The 17,362-nt window shown below is 37.4% G+C and overlaps 4 protein-coding genes across 4 annotated transcripts in view; 2 read left to right on the top strand and 2 right to left on the bottom strand.

Annotated features, from left to right (window-relative positions):
* Nucleotides 1-1,649: 1,649 nt before the first annotated feature.
* On the bottom strand, nucleotides 1,650-3,349 carry LOC131773018 (adrenocorticotropic hormone receptor-like). Its single transcript, XM_059088986.2, has one exon. The coding sequence runs from the start codon at nucleotides 2,945-2,947 to the stop codon at nucleotides 2,009-2,011; it is 939 nt and encodes a 312-aa protein (XP_058944969.1). The 5' UTR covers nucleotides 2,948-3,349; the 3' UTR covers nucleotides 1,650-2,008.
* A 1,088-nt stretch (nucleotides 3,350-4,437) lies between these two features.
* LOC131773030 (oncoprotein-induced transcript 3 protein-like) lies at nucleotides 4,438-8,267 on the bottom strand. The gene is made up of 7 exons (XM_059088996.2): nucleotides 8,052-8,267; nucleotides 7,654-7,776; nucleotides 7,121-7,246; nucleotides 6,138-6,543; nucleotides 5,563-5,742; nucleotides 5,105-5,403; nucleotides 4,438-4,555 (listed from the first exon to the last, which is right to left on the bottom strand). The coding sequence occupies exons 1-7, from the start codon at nucleotides 8,206-8,208 to the stop codon at nucleotides 4,455-4,457; spliced, it is 1,392 nt and encodes a 463-aa protein (XP_058944979.2). The 5' UTR covers nucleotides 8,209-8,267; the 3' UTR covers nucleotides 4,438-4,454.
* Nucleotides 8,268-9,180: 913 nt separating this feature from the next.
* LOC131773029 (oncoprotein-induced transcript 3 protein-like) lies at nucleotides 9,181-12,563 on the top strand. The gene is made up of 6 exons (XM_059088995.2): nucleotides 9,181-9,334; nucleotides 9,799-9,924; nucleotides 10,068-10,473; nucleotides 11,224-11,403; nucleotides 11,659-11,939; nucleotides 12,353-12,563. The coding sequence occupies exons 1-6, from the start codon at nucleotides 9,262-9,264 to the stop codon at nucleotides 12,484-12,486; spliced, it is 1,200 nt and encodes a 399-aa protein (XP_058944978.2). The 5' UTR covers nucleotides 9,181-9,261; the 3' UTR covers nucleotides 12,487-12,563.
* Nucleotides 12,564-14,982: 2,419 nt separating this feature from the next.
* LOC131773028 (fibrillin-2-like) overlaps nucleotides 14,983-17,362 on the top strand; it is a 39,964-nt gene continuing 37,584 nt past the window's right edge. Inside the window, exons 1-4 of the mRNA XM_066172876.1 lie at nucleotides 14,983-15,037; nucleotides 15,294-15,542; nucleotides 16,606-16,719; nucleotides 17,187-17,300. Coding sequence (XP_066028973.1) covers nucleotides 14,983-15,037; nucleotides 15,294-15,542; nucleotides 16,606-16,719; nucleotides 17,187-17,300 — 532 coding nt within the window. The remainder of the gene's footprint in view (nucleotides 15,038-15,293; nucleotides 15,543-16,605; nucleotides 16,720-17,186; nucleotides 17,301-17,362) is intronic.

The raw sequence follows: 17,362 nt of genomic DNA, 5'->3' as shown, positions 1-17,362 counted from the left end.
CGCAAGGTTCAAGATGGCATTAATACGACTTTGGGGCAAGTCAGGCGTATTAAGACTTCCAAAAAATGAACATAAAGAGGAATTCTTCAAAGCACCTTCCATCAGTTGTTCAATTTCTTTCCCAGTGACTCCCCCGCTTGCTAGAGAACGATGTGAGCAAGGATATGGTTTGCTTAATGTGGAATTCAGTCGAGAGATGAGATGTAAATTATATTTATGAACTGTCAATGGTAGCGTCTTTTTCGCTGGCCATTGAAAAGATACCGCACAAACAACAAATTGTGCATACATGTTTTTTTTTTTCGTAAGTTCACCAACACCAGTAATATTTTTGTTGTTCCGTTATTTTGAAAGTTATTTCGCATGATACAACAGAAGATTCAAAATAATGCGACAAATCTTTCACTAATTCAAGGGCAGAACAGCTGCCGGTAGTCAAACGCACCTCCTTGCTAAGAATGTAGGCGGGGAAACACGAACGAAAAGAAAATTTATATACCAAAGCATGCACACTTTTGGAAATAACTTGTGAACAATCTATATTAATCTAAGTTTATTTTGAGCAATTTCAAATAAATTTCTAATCAGAGAAAAGGATGCTAGAACAATTCATTTCTGAAATGTGAATAAAATGTGTATTCTGAACTGTTGCACTGTCCTCTTGCTAGAGAACGACATGAGCAAGAATACAGTTTGCTTACTTTGGAATTCACTCGAGAGATGAGATGTAAATTATATTCATGAACTGTAGTTGGATAGCATCTTTTTCGCTGGTTATTGAAAAAGATAACCCCCAAGGCCAAAACATCTGAACGTTTCGTATAACCTTCACTGATAAAAACGGACTTTCATCCACTAAAGGAACTCTGTTCGAACAGAATGTCAGCTTCTCTTAAAGTTGTTTGATATTTTTTTTAACCATTTTGCATTAAGATCCAAAACTAAGAGAAATCTTTTGACGTTCGAAGAAGGACACAATGTGTCAATACTACATTTGAATATCAAAAGGAACTTATTTGTTGACAGCTGGCAGAGGAAGAACGTGGAAAATCATTCAATTATCTCTCGCCTTAACATTTTCTCCAAAGCAACTCCTTCATTTCTGCAATCTCCCGCTTCAATTTTGGCGGGTATCTTAGAAAACCACATCAGAGACTTCAATTAAGAACGTGGTGAAATGAAAAATCGATACTCAGAAAAATATCAGTGCTTGTACGTAAAATTTGTGGGAAATTTCCTAACCTCTCTGACCAAAACAAAAACATAAACTTATCATATGTTGCTCCCAAGCGACGGCTTTAGGTGGTAGGGACAGCGACTGAGTCTCTTCCATTTTTTGTAATTCGAATACATCTCTGACAATGATACTAAACCCGCCTTCTGATTTAAATATTTTCGAAATTCTGAACAACACTTTTTCCATGGTGCCGTCCTTGATACCTTCGTCGTGTGAGGTATATTTTGTGGAAAATCTCTCCAACCATGTTGCGGTAAAATTGACCATAAATTTCGAATTGGAAAGAAAGGTGTTTTCCTCTCATTAGGCTCTGAGTAATAACTCTGAGTGACGTAAGGTTAGTTAAGTTCAATAATATTTCCTGATCTAGTTTTCTACTTCATTTCAACTCATCGGCTCCTAGAAAATTTACATCGAGCAAACATCAACCAAGTTGGTCGTTATGATTAAAAACATAACAATCAAAGCACTTTTGATATTCTTTCCGTAAGGCACTGTAATAAAAAAAAAACTTGAAAAAAAATACATATATACTTGACTATTTGAGCCCCTTTTGAGCAAAGTGGTTTGTTTTCTGTGACATATACAAATAAGATTGTGCATGCATAAGTTTGTACTGCTCCAATTATCTTGACGAGTATGATATGGCCTTGGGCATTTTACACTTGAACCTGTAAAATTAAGTTCTTAGGGTACCTAGTGCTTAGGGTTTCGTAAGATAAACGTTTATTATCAAATACACACGTTATATCCTCAATGTGAATCAACGCTTTATTCATTCGATGGTTGCGTGGGAAGCTTGATGAGTTTCTTCATCATGCATTTCACGATTTCTCGAAGCTCGCGATATCTCCAGCAGTAAACGAAGGGGTTGATTGATGAATTCAGAAGAACGAGAAACGAAGAGACATGATGCGCTGCCAAAGATGTGGATCGATAATGGCTCACTGTCAGAAAAATTATGGAACACAAGTTTGGCAGATAACAAGCCACAAAAACAATTTGAATAAACAAGGAATTTATCATTGACTTCTTTTCTCGGAGAGCTTCCATCGCTTGACGATTTCGAAAATAACATTGGTCAAGTATCTTAATACGATGATAACGAACGACTTTGCAAGTGTAAATGTAGACAACGGTTGTCACGAAAAGTCCACCAAATTGAAAAATGGCTACCACCAGATGATTCTGCGTAGGAATGGAAATGTTCACGGGGAAAGCGACGGCAAAGCTTGTCGACCACAAAGTGATCAAAAATGTAACAGCACGACCAGGAGTAACGAGTTCTCTGTATCGCAGGTGAAGAAATATCGCAAGAAGTCTATCCACAGCGATGGCGATCATCGTAAGGAAAGATGCGCTGGTGAGAAGATATATGCAAAAATAATTTACAGTCAAGATGATGGGACATAAAAAGTCAGAGCTGTCTCTTTCATTGCTTTCCTTCTTCAAAAGTTCTAATATGACTATACCATACATAGGCTGAGCGAGAACGCCCACGCCAAGATCAGAGGCGGCAAGGCTTAGATAGAGTTTTTTCAAGGTACTTGGTATAGATGATGCTCTCCATAAAGCTCCAATAGCCAGGATATTGGCAAAGATTGCCACTACAGCAAACGCCAAGTTCAAAATGGCAAAAATGAGAACTGTGGTCCCATAAGAATGCACAAGTATTTTATATTCTTCAAGTCTGCGTCTGCAGAGCTCCATGCATTTGAGTTAGGGAAACACAAACCCTTTGCCACCCGTTTCTTCAAGATCACTCATCTTCCACCGAATCTCCTGCATAAAATTAAAAGGTAATACAATCGTCTTACAACGTAGAAAATTAATTCACAGAACCGTGATAGGGCACCTGTTTGCATCGGCCGATCGCTGCAAGTTCTTATCAACGTTGAAGAGCATCTTTTGTTGCTCAAAGTTCTGCTTTGGTTTAAGATTTAAAGTTACCTTTTCTTGATTTTCTGCTCTCGAGTAATTTATCTTGTTGTCAGACGAAAGAAGCGACATCTCGCCACACACCCCAAGAGCTCAAATACACATCAAGAGAGCTTTTGACGTAGAATGGACTATTCTTTATCATGAAATTTGCACATCATGGTAGCCCGACTATAATACAGAAAATGACACCCTGTACCTTCTGAACAGGTAAAAAATGAAGATCAATCTTGTCAACAAAGATTGTATTAAAACCGAGTCTTATCAAGTATTAAATCGATTTGGGGATAGTCTCCATCAACTTCCAAAATGCAAAACTTGTCATGAAGTGCAAATATCACGTATCCAATGTAAAAGGTGCAACATTTTAAGTAGGTAGGCGCATACTTCATTGTTTTCTTCAAGATTTTAAAATTCAGGGTTAAATCTTTTAAAACTATGATTCTGTAAATAAAATGTCTAATTTCAGTTTTAAGTTTCAAAAGCGATTGGAAAGAACACAAGAAAAGAACGATTCACATTTCATTACGAAATACAGGGTTGCGTAAGTGGAAAGTGTCTAAACTTCCTATGATGGGGTTAATTTCCTAGGAGAGATTGCAAAAGTCCTGTCGGTTTTAATATGACGGAAATGCTGAGAAAATATAATTTTCTTTAGCAACGCTGGCTGTCAGAACCCTTTTAGCTTCAATCAATACAAATTTATCATTTCTAAGGCACATCTCCGGAAGGGGTTATTTTTGCCCGACAGTAATTAAGAAGCTTGTTCGGGTTATTGGTATGGTGTAATTGTGTGCATTACTTCTAGAAATTAACAAAATCAGTAGATATCTATCTTCGCGTTTTGTAGAGAATAGTCCAACAAAGGATATGTTAATCCAAGTTCACTTTTACAAGAATTGATGGAATAAGCTGAAAGTTTATTAACCTCAGATGAAAATTTTAAATCTTTAGAACGGCGGTACTGAGTTGTCATACACGAAATTCGTGGGTTAACACTGAACATTGATCATTTTAGAGAAAACAAAGGTTCCTGCGAGCCAACTGTTAAAATTGGTTTTTAAACTATTTGCATATCATAATTGGAAAACGCGACGTAATATCGAGTGTCCAGTCCCAACAGTGAGTCCTACATGCTGTGATATGGTCGTACTTATAAGCACAAAGTTTCATAGACAGGAATAAACTCGGGAAATTTCAACAACAGTTTCTTCTTTACTTGGTAAACTGAAGCTTTTACATTAATTTTCTTTCTTTGTAATCTATAAAATTGACACAATTAATTGAGCTGTCGCCTTCTCATCGCCGTAAATGCCATACCGAGCACAGAAAGAGCTGTCAAGGCGGCCAGAGCAGTAAGAATTGGGATGTTCATATCCGCTGAAAAGGAAAAGACATTCACAGTACAGTCGTTATAGAAAATTTCCGGTGTAAAGTAAGCTTATTTCTGATGGGAATTTCTTTTAAAGGAATTCACAAGGAAGTAGTCGATCCACACAAATTTTACTTTATCAACTTTAAAAGTGTAATGTTTTCATTGGGATTAATTTTTGTACGTTTAGATTATCTGTCTGTGATGATGGAAGAAAAATATTTTGATTTCCTTCATATCTTCGGCTTTAGCTTCGTAAATTTAATTTTTTTTTATATTATTATTATCGGATCTTACAATACTAGCTTCTCTTTATGCTTTTAATTAATCGGAAATTAAATTTTCCAAAGCTGAATATTGGGCTAATTTTGTATTAATTTTCTCTCGTATTTCCGTGAGTTCTGACACCAAAACTTAAATCAATAAAAGAAGTCTTGATTTTAATCAAAGTTATAGTCGTAATGCTTGTCATATTCTCATCCACTATTCCTTATTAGACCGTTTGTCCTAGAGCCAACCTTTAAAATCAGAAAAAAAGTTAGGAACTCACAAATTACCTTCTGTGGCCGGTTTATCATTAGTATTTTTTTCATCTTGTTCAAAAGTATTCTGATAGTCTAGTGTTATTGGTCCTTGTGCTAGCGAATACACTTTTTGTTCTTCAAGCTCACGCCTCACTCGGCCACCCGATTCGCATCCTCGGGCACACCTCGACTTGCGGTCAGATGCTTTGCAGATAACCACGTGACAGTGTATAAAAACGAAGGGCTGCTTGACGAATTGAAAAGTTTCGAGACTGAAACGAGATTTGCCTCCTGAGGAGGGAAGCTGTTGGACTGTATCGTCGACAGCACAGCTGTAAGATTAAAAAAATGATGAATTAATAAAGTAACCAGGCGCACGTACCTCGGACCTATTTTCCGTTTGTAGGAAATGTCTTTTCAATGGTATGTAAAATTGACGAAAGATTTTTTTAGGGCAAGAAAAGAGAAAGATACTGATGTAACAGGCTTACCCATCAGAAATGATTTCATGTTTTGTGGCATCACTCTCGTTGGCAGTGGGCGTGGCAAAACAATTTTCAAGCAGAATTGATAGCTTTTTATCCTTGCTGTCAACTCTTCCTTGTACGAACATACTTTGGCGGAGTTTCAAAGAAATAGGAAAATCATCGGATTTGTACGGTGTGGTGAATCTGCAAAAGAAGTTATTCATGCGGAAGCTTTTTTTGCTCTAAATCAATAACTTGTCTATAAGTAGACGAATTTTATTTCGCACTATCATTTTCAATAAGGAAAGCTTTTGAAATAGAAAAGGTCTGTTAGGTCATTTTTCCGTGTCAATGTGCTGATCGAACGAGAAATGCAAGTTGAGGTTTTGTCTTTTTATTTCCATGAACGAGTTACGGTATTTAAAGATTTCTAGGACCTGGTATTAAAGTCATCGTTTTCAATGATTTTCAGCATAGGACACAATCTAAGTATTGCAAATTTTAGGAATGTTTAACGCGTGAGCGCTCCTCGTTATTTGTTATTTCAAGGGAGTTAAGCTAAAAATGAGTTAAACTCGAAATGAGCCCTTTAATATTACCTTTGACTGTGAAATATCTCCAAGACAACTGTAAATTTTCCCTTCCCTTTTTCCATGAAGACCAGTTTTCTGTTCTTTGGTTTTAATCCAACAGCCGTAGCCAATCTACTGTTGGAATAATAGCAACTGAATGGGATCTCAATCTCTCTGACGCGTGTGATGAGACCAGATTTTTTCAGTGGAATCTCTAGGACCTTGTTACTGTACGCAATGGCAGCCTTGGTATGCTTTTTTCTGGTGCCACAGCCAGTCAGCGGCGTTTTGAGATAAAAATGCGTTTTAGTCTCTGTTGCTCCACACTTCGGGTCCAGGAGGCGAAGATGTTCTCTGTCCATTCCTTTGAGTATGAGCTTGGGGATACTAATGGACATGTCATTTTGACGACAATCCACAGTGACTCCTTGGGCTACAAAAAGAATAAATTGTGTTCGTTGTACACAATAATAATTTTTCAATGGATTGTCACAAGCAAGCTTGGTTTATACTGGCTTTACTTTATACTTTACAGCCATCTAAACCGATCAGAGGCAAAGTTAATACCACTCACGACCTGGTCGCTACAGTTTCCCACGCTTCAGATAACTCACTTGTTTTTACTTTGCCTTCTTTAGTAATAGCGCAAAATATGATTTTGCAGACATTGGACGGTAACTCATCAGGCTTTCAGAAATGAACGAGACGACATTTTGTCATTACATGAACTTCTATGAGAACTTCAAAGAGCTAGGAATAAATACTAAAGCTGAAACCTTATTTTCTATTAACTTTAATAGCAAAGGAATATCTTTTTAGAAACACATTTTCCGAAATAATTTCTTTTGAATAAATTAGTTTTTTTATTCCCATTGAGTTTTAGGAAGCCGAAAAACAGTTAAATCTAATTCAAATGAAATGTAGTTTATAGATATACTCGTATAATCGTATTTTTATGTTTTACATTGGATTGTAAAGTTATTTCCGGGGCTTTTCCGGCTGCAATTTACCTTCACAAGTGTGTTTATCATCAGCTAATGACAGCTCTGCATCAGGACAAAGACATTCATAACTTCCATCTGTATTGCTACAGTCGTGTGAGCATCCACCATTGTTGTCTGCACATTCGTCGACATCTGTGAGAACAGTTCAACTAAAATTAATATTACGCGCGCTGTGATTGGTCAATGCTTAAGATCCCTCAAAGACCGACGTCATGAGAGCCTCCTCCTTTGTTTTGCCCAAAATGCCGCACAGCTTGCAAAATAGGTGTGTTGCTATTGTACGCAAACAATATCCAAATGTCGTTTGGTGACAATTTTTGTTTTAACTTTATTTTGACATCAGCTAAGGGATGTCACGTAACAGACAAACGATAAAGGTCAGCAAAATGAAGGAAAAATCACAAAAATGTCCCATTTTATTCAAATATGTCATATTTAAGAACTACACTTGACATTTATCTGAGGCTCTTTCACGTGGCCTTCACTTGTAAAATAGATGCAAATAAGTAGAACAAGTGAAAGATGATATCCTCGCTTACCTTTGTTGCAAATTTTTCCGGTGGTGCCCGCCGGGCATTTACAAGTGAAATCATTCCCAGGGAACGGCAGACATTTCGCTCCTCTCCTACAGGGGTTGAGGATACACGGGAAGAATGGGGGAACTAGAGAAAATTTTCGACCAAAACGAGATACATAAAGTAAACAGGCAATTTCAAATGTCCTCTTCTATACCCCTTATTTCATCAAAACAGTCTCTGTGCTATGTTACTTAGACGCAAATACAAGAAGCAACTGTAAAACGCTTTTTTAAGGCTAAGCGAAGAATACAGATGTTCAAAGTAGATTGATTAAAAAATAATAATAAAGAAATAAATGTTCTTGAACAGCGAAGTATTATGTCACTCATTCTATGTATCTTGACAACAAATATACTAACCACCAGACGATTCATCTTCTATGAATGTTTTTTCATGAAGAAAATCAATGCTTCGTCGTCCCCTTTCAGTTGCAGCAGTGTGATCGAGTGACTCCACGTTACCGTTAACAAGGTTGGTACAGCTAAAAACCAACGTTATTACCGCAATAACCTTCATGTTTCAAAACTCACAGCCTCAGAACTAAATTGCCTCCGAAAGTAAAAATCAAAGCAACTAACCTAAACATCACAGCCATCTAGTAGGCCATTTTATAGGCAGAGGAAAAATATCGTCATCAAAAGAGACAAGCCGGTTTTTATTTCAGTAAACTAAAAAGTTGTCAAGGGACTAAAGTATTGAAACTGTAAATCAGCCGCTCGAAAAATTTTCACTCTAGGACGTTATTGTCCTAGTTGTTGGTGAAATGGTGGAATGAACGACAAAAGGGATGATGTAACGTTTTCCTTGCCTGGTTCATTAACCCTGACATTTGCATAATTAGAACATTGTTATAACATATTTGTCCACAATGCGTGCTAAGATATGCTGTTGACAAAATAAATATCAGCTAATGATGGCGTTTTTATGTGACTGGTAGTTCTACGGATTTTAATCTTTCACTGAACTTTAACTTAGACTGGTAAAAGTCATACTTTAAATTTCATTTTTTTCAAATTTTCATAGAGCCAATAAATTGAATTTCATTTCTGATATGAAAGTTTGTAAAAATAAGAGAGTTTCCGAAGCTGTTGTTTATGAGTTTACTATCGTTGACTTCTTTCAACAAGATAGCAAACATGATATATCTTCAGCATAATTTGAAAAGAAAGTTACGTAATGAGTGTCAATTCCTTCACAAATAAGAAATATTAAATTAAAATTAAATAAAATGTGCATGATGCCCAGAAAAAATGAATATAGATTAATCGACAGCTTTTCATTCTTACTAGTGCGTTGGTATGCGTTGCTTCATTTCACGTCATTTTCCCTTCTGGTGCTAATGATTATCTTTTGTGATCAAATATGCACTGTCGTCTTTCGTGAATTGTCAAATAAGCAGACTGCAATTCGCGATCCTCCGCTGAATTAAATAGAAAACACCCTACCTAGTTGAGCGTTAACTGGTCATCTTTAAATCTGACCGAAATTTTTAGAACTCCTCAAACGTTTTTTGCTCTTCACCGAAGGACATAGACTAAATTGTACAGCTCCGTCCCTTCGCCTTCCACCATGTCAATTTCAGGTGTTTCCCTGTTGATAACTTTGGTGTTTATCTTGAGTCAATCGCCCAGCAGTGGAAAAGGTATGTGCAAGAACTTTTGTGAATTTTTGTCCAGTATGTTTCATCAGATAAGAAATAAGATGGATTTTAAGAAGTAAAATTCATTTTTCCATGTCTCTCTGACAGTATCAATTTTTTAAATTTAAAGCTATCACTGCATTTGTAAACTGACCACTGAAACGAACAAGAAAAGTATAAGAGATCTGCTGAAAATGCTTGTGTACCGTGTACCGTGTATCCGTTACAGATTTTTTGACATTTCAAGTGTTCATTTGTCGGCTTTAATCGTTTTCAAAGTTGAACTTTGTATTTTTTAATTTTTAGTTGGAAAAACGTGACATGCTAAACTTTTACTTGTATCACTGTATCATAACTTAGCAAACTACTAGTTACTCCCAGTGCATTTCGGTGAAACAGCTTAGAACAAATCTATAGGAAATTAAAGAAATCCAACGCAATTTATGCCATGTTGTTCTACTCTACAGATGTCAATGAGTGCAATGTGAAAAATGGCGGATGTTCTCACAAGTGCACAAACACCAAAGGTAGTTATAGCTGCTCCTGCCCAGACCCCGAGCTGACACTGGCGCCAGATGGTCGCAATTGTGTTGGTAAGCTGCCAAATGACATCATTTTGAGCTTGAAATTGCCACATTTGACGCAAGATGGAATTCGCTTCTTTTAGTAGAAAAAGCATTATTTTCCTTCTAGGACGGTTTCTATAATTAACTCAATTATTGTTCGTTTCTCTCAGCTTCCGGTGTTTCTGTTAAGTGCGACCAAAATGACATGTCAATCACATTACCAAAGACCCTCCTCCTCGGTTTGAGCCGTGAACATGTCACTCTCCGAGACGTCAAATGTGTTGCCAAGGAAACTAAAACCCACTTCACCCTTAAAACTGCATTAACCGGCTGTGGAACAACCGCAAGATTCGGAAAGGGTGCCGTGGTCTACAGCAACACTGTCTTGGAGATTCCCGTAAAAAATGGTGCCATTATAACGAGAGTTCGCGAGATTGAGATTCCTTTCAGCTGCTACTATAAAAATACTGAAGCTGCAACCGCCGTTGGAGTCCAAGCTGATACCAAGAAACTGGTGTTTGACGAAGATGGAAAAGGAAAATTTACTGTTGCCCTGGATCTGTTTGAAGACCAACAGTAAGTCAGTGCCATGGTATTTTTATTATATAATAAAAAGTTGAATTTTCGTCAACTTAAAAGCGGATCTAACAAATCTATGAATGAATTTCTTTTCCTCCTGACAATCTACTTGCAATTAAGAAAATTCATTTTTAACTGTGTTGATTTGTGCCAGCCAGTATAGTTATTCTCATACGATCATACATCACTGAATGGTCGGTGTTTTCGTCGACTGTTTTCATAGTCGACGTAGCCAGGTAAATTTCAATTCAGAGGAGTTTTTCCAAAGATGACCTGGTGATATTTTTGTTACTGCACGGCCCATACTAAACGAAATTGATCCACGAACATCTTAAGAGTATCAATCACACTCGCACACTCTGGACAGAAGTTTAAAATGTAGTCTGGTTTGTTATTAATATTTAACTTTTTTTTGCTATGACATTGCCAAACCAACTGACTGACTCGTGATGAAAGGGTAATTTGGTATTATCAACTGAGCTATTAACGTAAATTGACGTAAATTGGCCACCGTTAGACGTTTCGAGCGTAAGACCTGTCGGTCGCTCTGACGAAGGACTAACGCTCAAAGCGGTGTCCAATTTACGTTATCAACTAATTTGATGATACCAAATTACCCTGTTATACTCTCCCACCAACGCAGAACCACAATTGTTCAGAGACTACCCCCTTACTCGGGACAAGTTTGATACAACCACATTCGTCATATTTAACATCAAACATGTGATTCTCCTTTTTATTCATCAGGTTTAAGTCACGCTATACTGAAAAAGACTACCCAGTGCAAGTCAAACTAAGGCAGGATCTGTACTTCGAGGCATCTGTGAAATCCAAGGACAAAACTTTGTCAGTTTTGGGTGAAAACTGTGTCGCCACTCCCACGCAAGATAGTAAACACGCTACATCATATCCTCTCATTACCAACGGGTTAGTTATGCTCTTCTAACACTTAAGTGAAAATCTCGAATTTCTCACCGCACCTGGGTTTGCAGAGACGAAAAAAAATCTTGGGTTTTATAATGAGAATAGGAAATAATAAGAAAGGAAAAAAACAGCTGCACTTGTTTACAATACAAGGTGCTTGGGCTTATTCACTTATTCTGATACATAAGTTCTTGTATTCTCTAATTTAAGCACCGATGCATATTTCTAAGCAGTAACAAACGTTTCTTTTATCCTCAGGTGCCCTGTGGATGAAACTACCAATATCATGAAGTCTTCTGTAGGCACCTTCCGATTCACCACAGAAAGCTTTAAATTCATCGCCAAACACCCATTCCTCTTTGTCCATTGCCAAATAAGGGTTTGTGACTCAACCGATCCAAAGTCGAGATGCGCTCAAGGATGCCTTCGAGGAGACAGGATAAGGCGTGACGTCACCACTGATGACAAAATATACTCACTAGCTCAGGGACCACTAACATTTTATGCTGATGAAGAAGACGCTGGATCAACTCTTAGTGGTAAAAGAAAAATGCCGAATTTAATTAGCTACAATGTTTTTATCTAGGAAAAGTTCTTATGGCAGTTTCCCTTGTGCTTGGCTCCTTCTCTGACAGCCGTTTCATGCAATCGAGTGGGTTATTCATTATCCTTTCTGCCCACATACAAATGGAGTTTAACCAATATCACCAAAAATACGTATATACATTAACAAAAAGATCCCATTCTGCTTAAATAAAACACTGGCGTTGACAAAGTCCGAGAAATAAGAGAGCAGTGATACACAAACATAAAGTAATCCATCCTGAAGCTTTGCCAGTCTCGAAACCATAATGGTTTAATAACAGCCTGTGAAAAGATGTAACGAAAGTTATATTGTTTGCAGTTGCGCTAAAAAAAATCCCAACATAACTTGTTGATTGTCTGCTTGTAGGTGTAACCGTCCCAGCAATGGTTTCCATGGCAATGATCTCTGCGTTCTGCCTTGTGGGAATCGTTTGGATGTCACTCAAGAAACCCAGTCAAGACTCGGGTTACTTTCCTCTCAGTGTGTCACCAGAAGAGTAAGACTGGTGAAACACAACAACTGGAGCACAGAACAGAAGTTCATAAACTATACTTGACTAAACATTGTATTTAAAGAATAGGAGGCAATGCAATAAAACTTTGGTAAGAGAAATACTGTCTCCTTTCTTTACGACTACAGCTTCCTCCTACACGTACCACCACCATCAAAAGTTTATCCCCTCTAGGGAAATTTTCATATTGTAAGAAAAAGCTGATCAGTTTTACGTAAAGTGGTCATATTATCGAAAAAGAGACACTTGGTTGAAAAACACCACAAAGACTTTTTGATGAAGACATGTAAGAGTAACCTCAGCCAATCCAGTTTCGATCTAGTGATACACGCGTAAAACAACCTCAAAAAATGTTTTCCAATGAAATGAAATCTCTGCCACTTTCAAGAACACCCTATTCATATTATCACTTTTCTCTAACGAAGACTACGCCGATGGTTTTTTCTAACAAAAGTTTTATACTGCATTGGCTACAAAAATGATCAGAGGAAATAAAACATGGTGGTAACCACCAAAGCCATTTCATTCTACCAACACGATAATCACACTTTATCCAGTTTTACGTCAAGGCTGATGAATTATTTTAAAAAATACATATAGCAGAAGAAGTAGGGAGAATAGTTTGATGAAAGAGGTAAAGTTGATTCTGCTCTGACGAGTTTTTACACTCTGTGGTCATTTTCAACGTTTGATAGGAGAAATGAAGAGCAAATTTTAAATAGGGCTGAGAATTCCATCCCCTAATCCCACAAAACAAATCGGTGCTGCAAATTTAAAGAACCACTTTTTGGTAACATTTTATCGCCTTAAAACAGTCATCATCAGTTTCCAATCAAGCACAAGGGCAAATGAGCAGACTTACTATTAAACATACATTGTAAGTGACCCCTTCTCGGATGAAAACCGTACGTGTGAAAGTGATTTAATCAATCTCTGTTTATCAATCGCCACCGTTTATATGGTCTCGGGTAGCCGAGACAGCTCCAGCTCACAGTTTCTCTGACCGAGCTAACTTTTTGCTTACTTCTCTGAAATTTCAACTAACCTTTTATAAAAAAAATATGGAGCTCCTTTCGGGGGGCGAGTTGTCTCGCCGTGGAAGCTAAGGTAGCCCTGTTAGGCGGGACAACGTTTTTTCATTTTTACACTTCGACTCACCCGCCTAAGACAAAAGAGCTCAAATCTTGTCCAACTATTCCTTTCGTTCCCAAGATTTCATCAGCAATTCTCCTTACTGTCTGCCATACAATTCCTATGATGTTAGCTCGGAGAATTTGGTATTGGATCAATCAGTAATCTCCTAAATGATATTTTTCTTCATTCTCATCACTTATGTTCTTGATATTAACTTGAGGAGAAATTCTGTCTCGGTCATTCAATCAGTAATCCCCCGAGTTAAAGGATTAATGACCTCCCTAGCTGTCACGAGAGAGGCTGGTGTCGAGACTGATGTTGAGAAAACTGCTACAGCTCCTTATTAACGTTCAATAAAGCTGTATCAAGGGGAAGGTTATTTCACGTACCCATGACTATTTGAATAGGACTTAAGTCAATACCATTAGAATTTGTTCGTGATCAGATGATTCTTCAGCGAGTATGACATGTTTCTTCCTCTACCAAGAATTTTTTATTCGCCTTGTTTAGTTCATTACTTCTCACCTTGCGTAAATAATGGTAACATATTATTTTTTTTCTACGCTGAATTTGTTTTACAATAGCAAAAAATCCTCCCACGATTCTTTCTACTTTGCAACAGCTTTACGTAAAATTTGATTGTAATGAAGGATTTGATGAGTATTTCTCATCCACAACTCCTCATAAACGTTAAATAACGCTGTATCTAGGGGAAGGGTCTTGTCGGGTACCCAGGACCATTTAAATAGGATTTAAATCAGTATCATTAAATTTTGTGTTTTGATTCTTTAGCGAGTATGTCATTTATTCCCTCACACCAAGAATTTGTTACTCGCTTAGTTTGTTTCCTTACCTTGCGTAAATAACAGCAAATTGTTATTTTTTTAAATTTAATTTGGCTGTATTAAAGGATTTAATGAGTATTTCTCATCCACGCCGACCTTTTCGGAGCCAGTCTACGGCGCTCTATTTACATACCTGATGGAGTCTACACCTTGGTTACATAACACTTTTGATTACACCTGTAATTTCCAAATGTTCTTTGTGTTTGATTCCCACCTGATCTAAACACTTTCTTTGTTATGGCAGGACACAAATGAAGACGTATGTTTACATCGGTTTTTTTGTCGAACATGTGACAATATTGCAAGTTGTAATTTGTGCCATATTGTGTAGAGAATAACCAAACGGATGAGAAAGTTCAGATAATCTTTTGCAGCACTCGAAATGAGCTGTACGCCAAAAACTAAATCGGAAACTTCTCTGAGGAGCTTTGGGTAGTGTTGTGGATAAAGCATCGTTTCCAACTGATACAATGTCGATATCAAATTTGGTTTTGCTAATCTTATTAATGTACTGTGTAACCTTTGGCGAAATTCTTGGACATGATGTGGATGGAGAGCAAGGTAAGCATTTTGTTGATTCGACGAGCAACGGAGGAAATCTGGGAGAAATCTCAATCTTCAAAGTTTTATCGACGTCCTAATATATTTTCATCTGGTTCGGAATTGCAATGCGTGTTGAAAAAGCTGAGAAGAGATCGAATACCACGAATAACCTAGCTATTTACTGTTCTGCTTCACAATTCCATTTGATGGTTGTTTTAGATATAAAGGTATTCCAGATAACAAATGGTTGCATTGACTCATTCACCCTCTCTAGCTTGGAAGGACTATGTACCAGAGTGGTGTACGGTGAAAGGCCGAGCGTTTTTGTCCAAACACCTCTCGAATTTGGATGAATGTAAAAAGCTTTGCATTATGATGAATCCTAAATGTAATGCTGTGGAATGGTGGCAACAATTTGGAGGAATCTGCTATGAATGTACAAAGCCTTACTTGAAATGTCCATACCATAATCTAGGGAGCCTTGTTTATCCTCCTCACGTCCTCATTAAGGAAAACAAATCTGGTAGGTCGACTCTATTCTGCTTAGACAAAAGACAACGCAAATTTTAGGGCTAAATTAAATTGAATTTTGCAGCAATTCGGCGTACAGAGTAGCCTTTTATGCAAGGTTTCTCATACCCTACTCACACCAAAGCTTAAATATGCTTTAAAGCTGTTTCGTTTTAAAATTTCTTTCCTCATAGATTCTCCCTAAACTGATGTCGAATCCTAATTTACCTCATTAAAATGCAAGATAGTGGTTGCCTGAGCCTTATTTCAGTTTTCATTTCTCTGTTACTAATTTTAATTTAGTTACACCCTGATTAACTAGACATGTTTTTCTGGTTTGAACGGGGTATAAAATGATGTGCAGGCAAGATTTCCGTGTAAGCATACAGTTACATCTGATGAAAGAAAACAAAAGCGAAAAAAATGGCGGAAACAATACATTAATTTTGGGAAAATAAGGCCGAAGGAGGCGTGATATCGCTCTCTTTCGGAGCTGGGTCAAGAACGCGAAGCAACAAAGAATTCGACTTATCATCTCTGACGTGGGGCGAATGGAACCTAGGCCTCAGTGGTTCGGTACTTTCAAGACTCTGCCATTCCTACCCTCTGGGGCTGAATAAAATCATTTTTGGTCGTTGCAGAAGCAAGGAAGTGTCATCAAAAGTGGAAAAAATAATGTGTGTCCGTCTTAAGTTTTAACTCTAACAGCAATCGACCACTGTGACTCAAATCCTTATCTACATGAAGCAGCTTATCAAAGATTACCTGAAGGGTACGAATGCTCCTGCCTGTCTGGTTACATAGGAAAACAAAAACTGCTGAAAAGCTAAGCTCTAGCTAAGATTGAGCCCCAAATAATAAAAAACCTCCTTTTTTATCTAAACTTTCAGATGTCGACGAATTACCCTTGCTTTCCCTGCAAAAATGATGCTGAGTGTCGCAATAGTCCTGTGAGTTACCGGGGCGACCTTATCCGGGATATACAGGAAAAACTCGGGAAACGGTTTAAACCGCTTTCATAATAATTTACTTCATTATTTAATTTAATTACTGTCTGTTTGTATTTTACTATCCAGATATTTATGATTGTGCTAAGTTTCCTTGTAAGAATGGTGGTACTTGTAAAAATACTCCTTGGAGTTACCAGTGCACGTGTAAACTTGGTTATACAGGCAAGAACTGCGAGAAAGGTAAGCTGGTTTTAAGTGTAAGAAGTAATCTTTTGGCAACATGGACGCGTTTATTTTTCGAAAGACACTGAAGCAGAAAAATCCCAAATTATTATCATTATAATTCGCGTTGTTACTTACTTGTGATTATTATATTGATGAATGCGTTGGATCTCCATGCAAAAACGGTGCTACTTGTCGAAATATTCCCGGAAGTCACAAATGTATTTGTAAAGCAGGATTTAAAGGAGGAGACTGCGGAAAAGTGAACTTCAAGAAAACCATAAACAATTTTTGGCTTCTCTATGGTATAAAACAAATAGATTCTGATTCCGAGGGTCTGTATAGTAACAAATAACAAATAGTATCATTATCATTATATACCAACGGAATTATTATTCCCGCTGTTACTTAATCGTCTTTATTATTTTTCCTTTACTATTATCATTATTATTTGCGTCGTTACTAACTTGTGATTTTGCCTTCAGATATCGATGAATGTGTTGGATCTCCCTGCAAAAACGGTGCTACTTGTCAGAATATTCCCGGAAGTCACAAATGTAACTGTAAACCCGGATTTACAGGCAGAGACTGCGGAAAAGGTGAACTTCACCAAAATGGTCATTTATTGTCCACGAGCTATTTGCTCCATTTTTTGAGAATG

Source organism: Pocillopora verrucosa, chromosome 10, assembly GCF_036669915.1.
Source record: "Pocillopora verrucosa isolate sample1 chromosome 10, ASM3666991v2, whole genome shotgun sequence".
Taxonomy (NCBI): Eukaryota; Metazoa; Cnidaria; class Anthozoa; order Scleractinia; family Pocilloporidae; genus Pocillopora; species Pocillopora verrucosa.
Note: the sequence above shows the minus strand (reverse complement) of the source record. Positions and strands in the feature narration are given on the sequence as shown.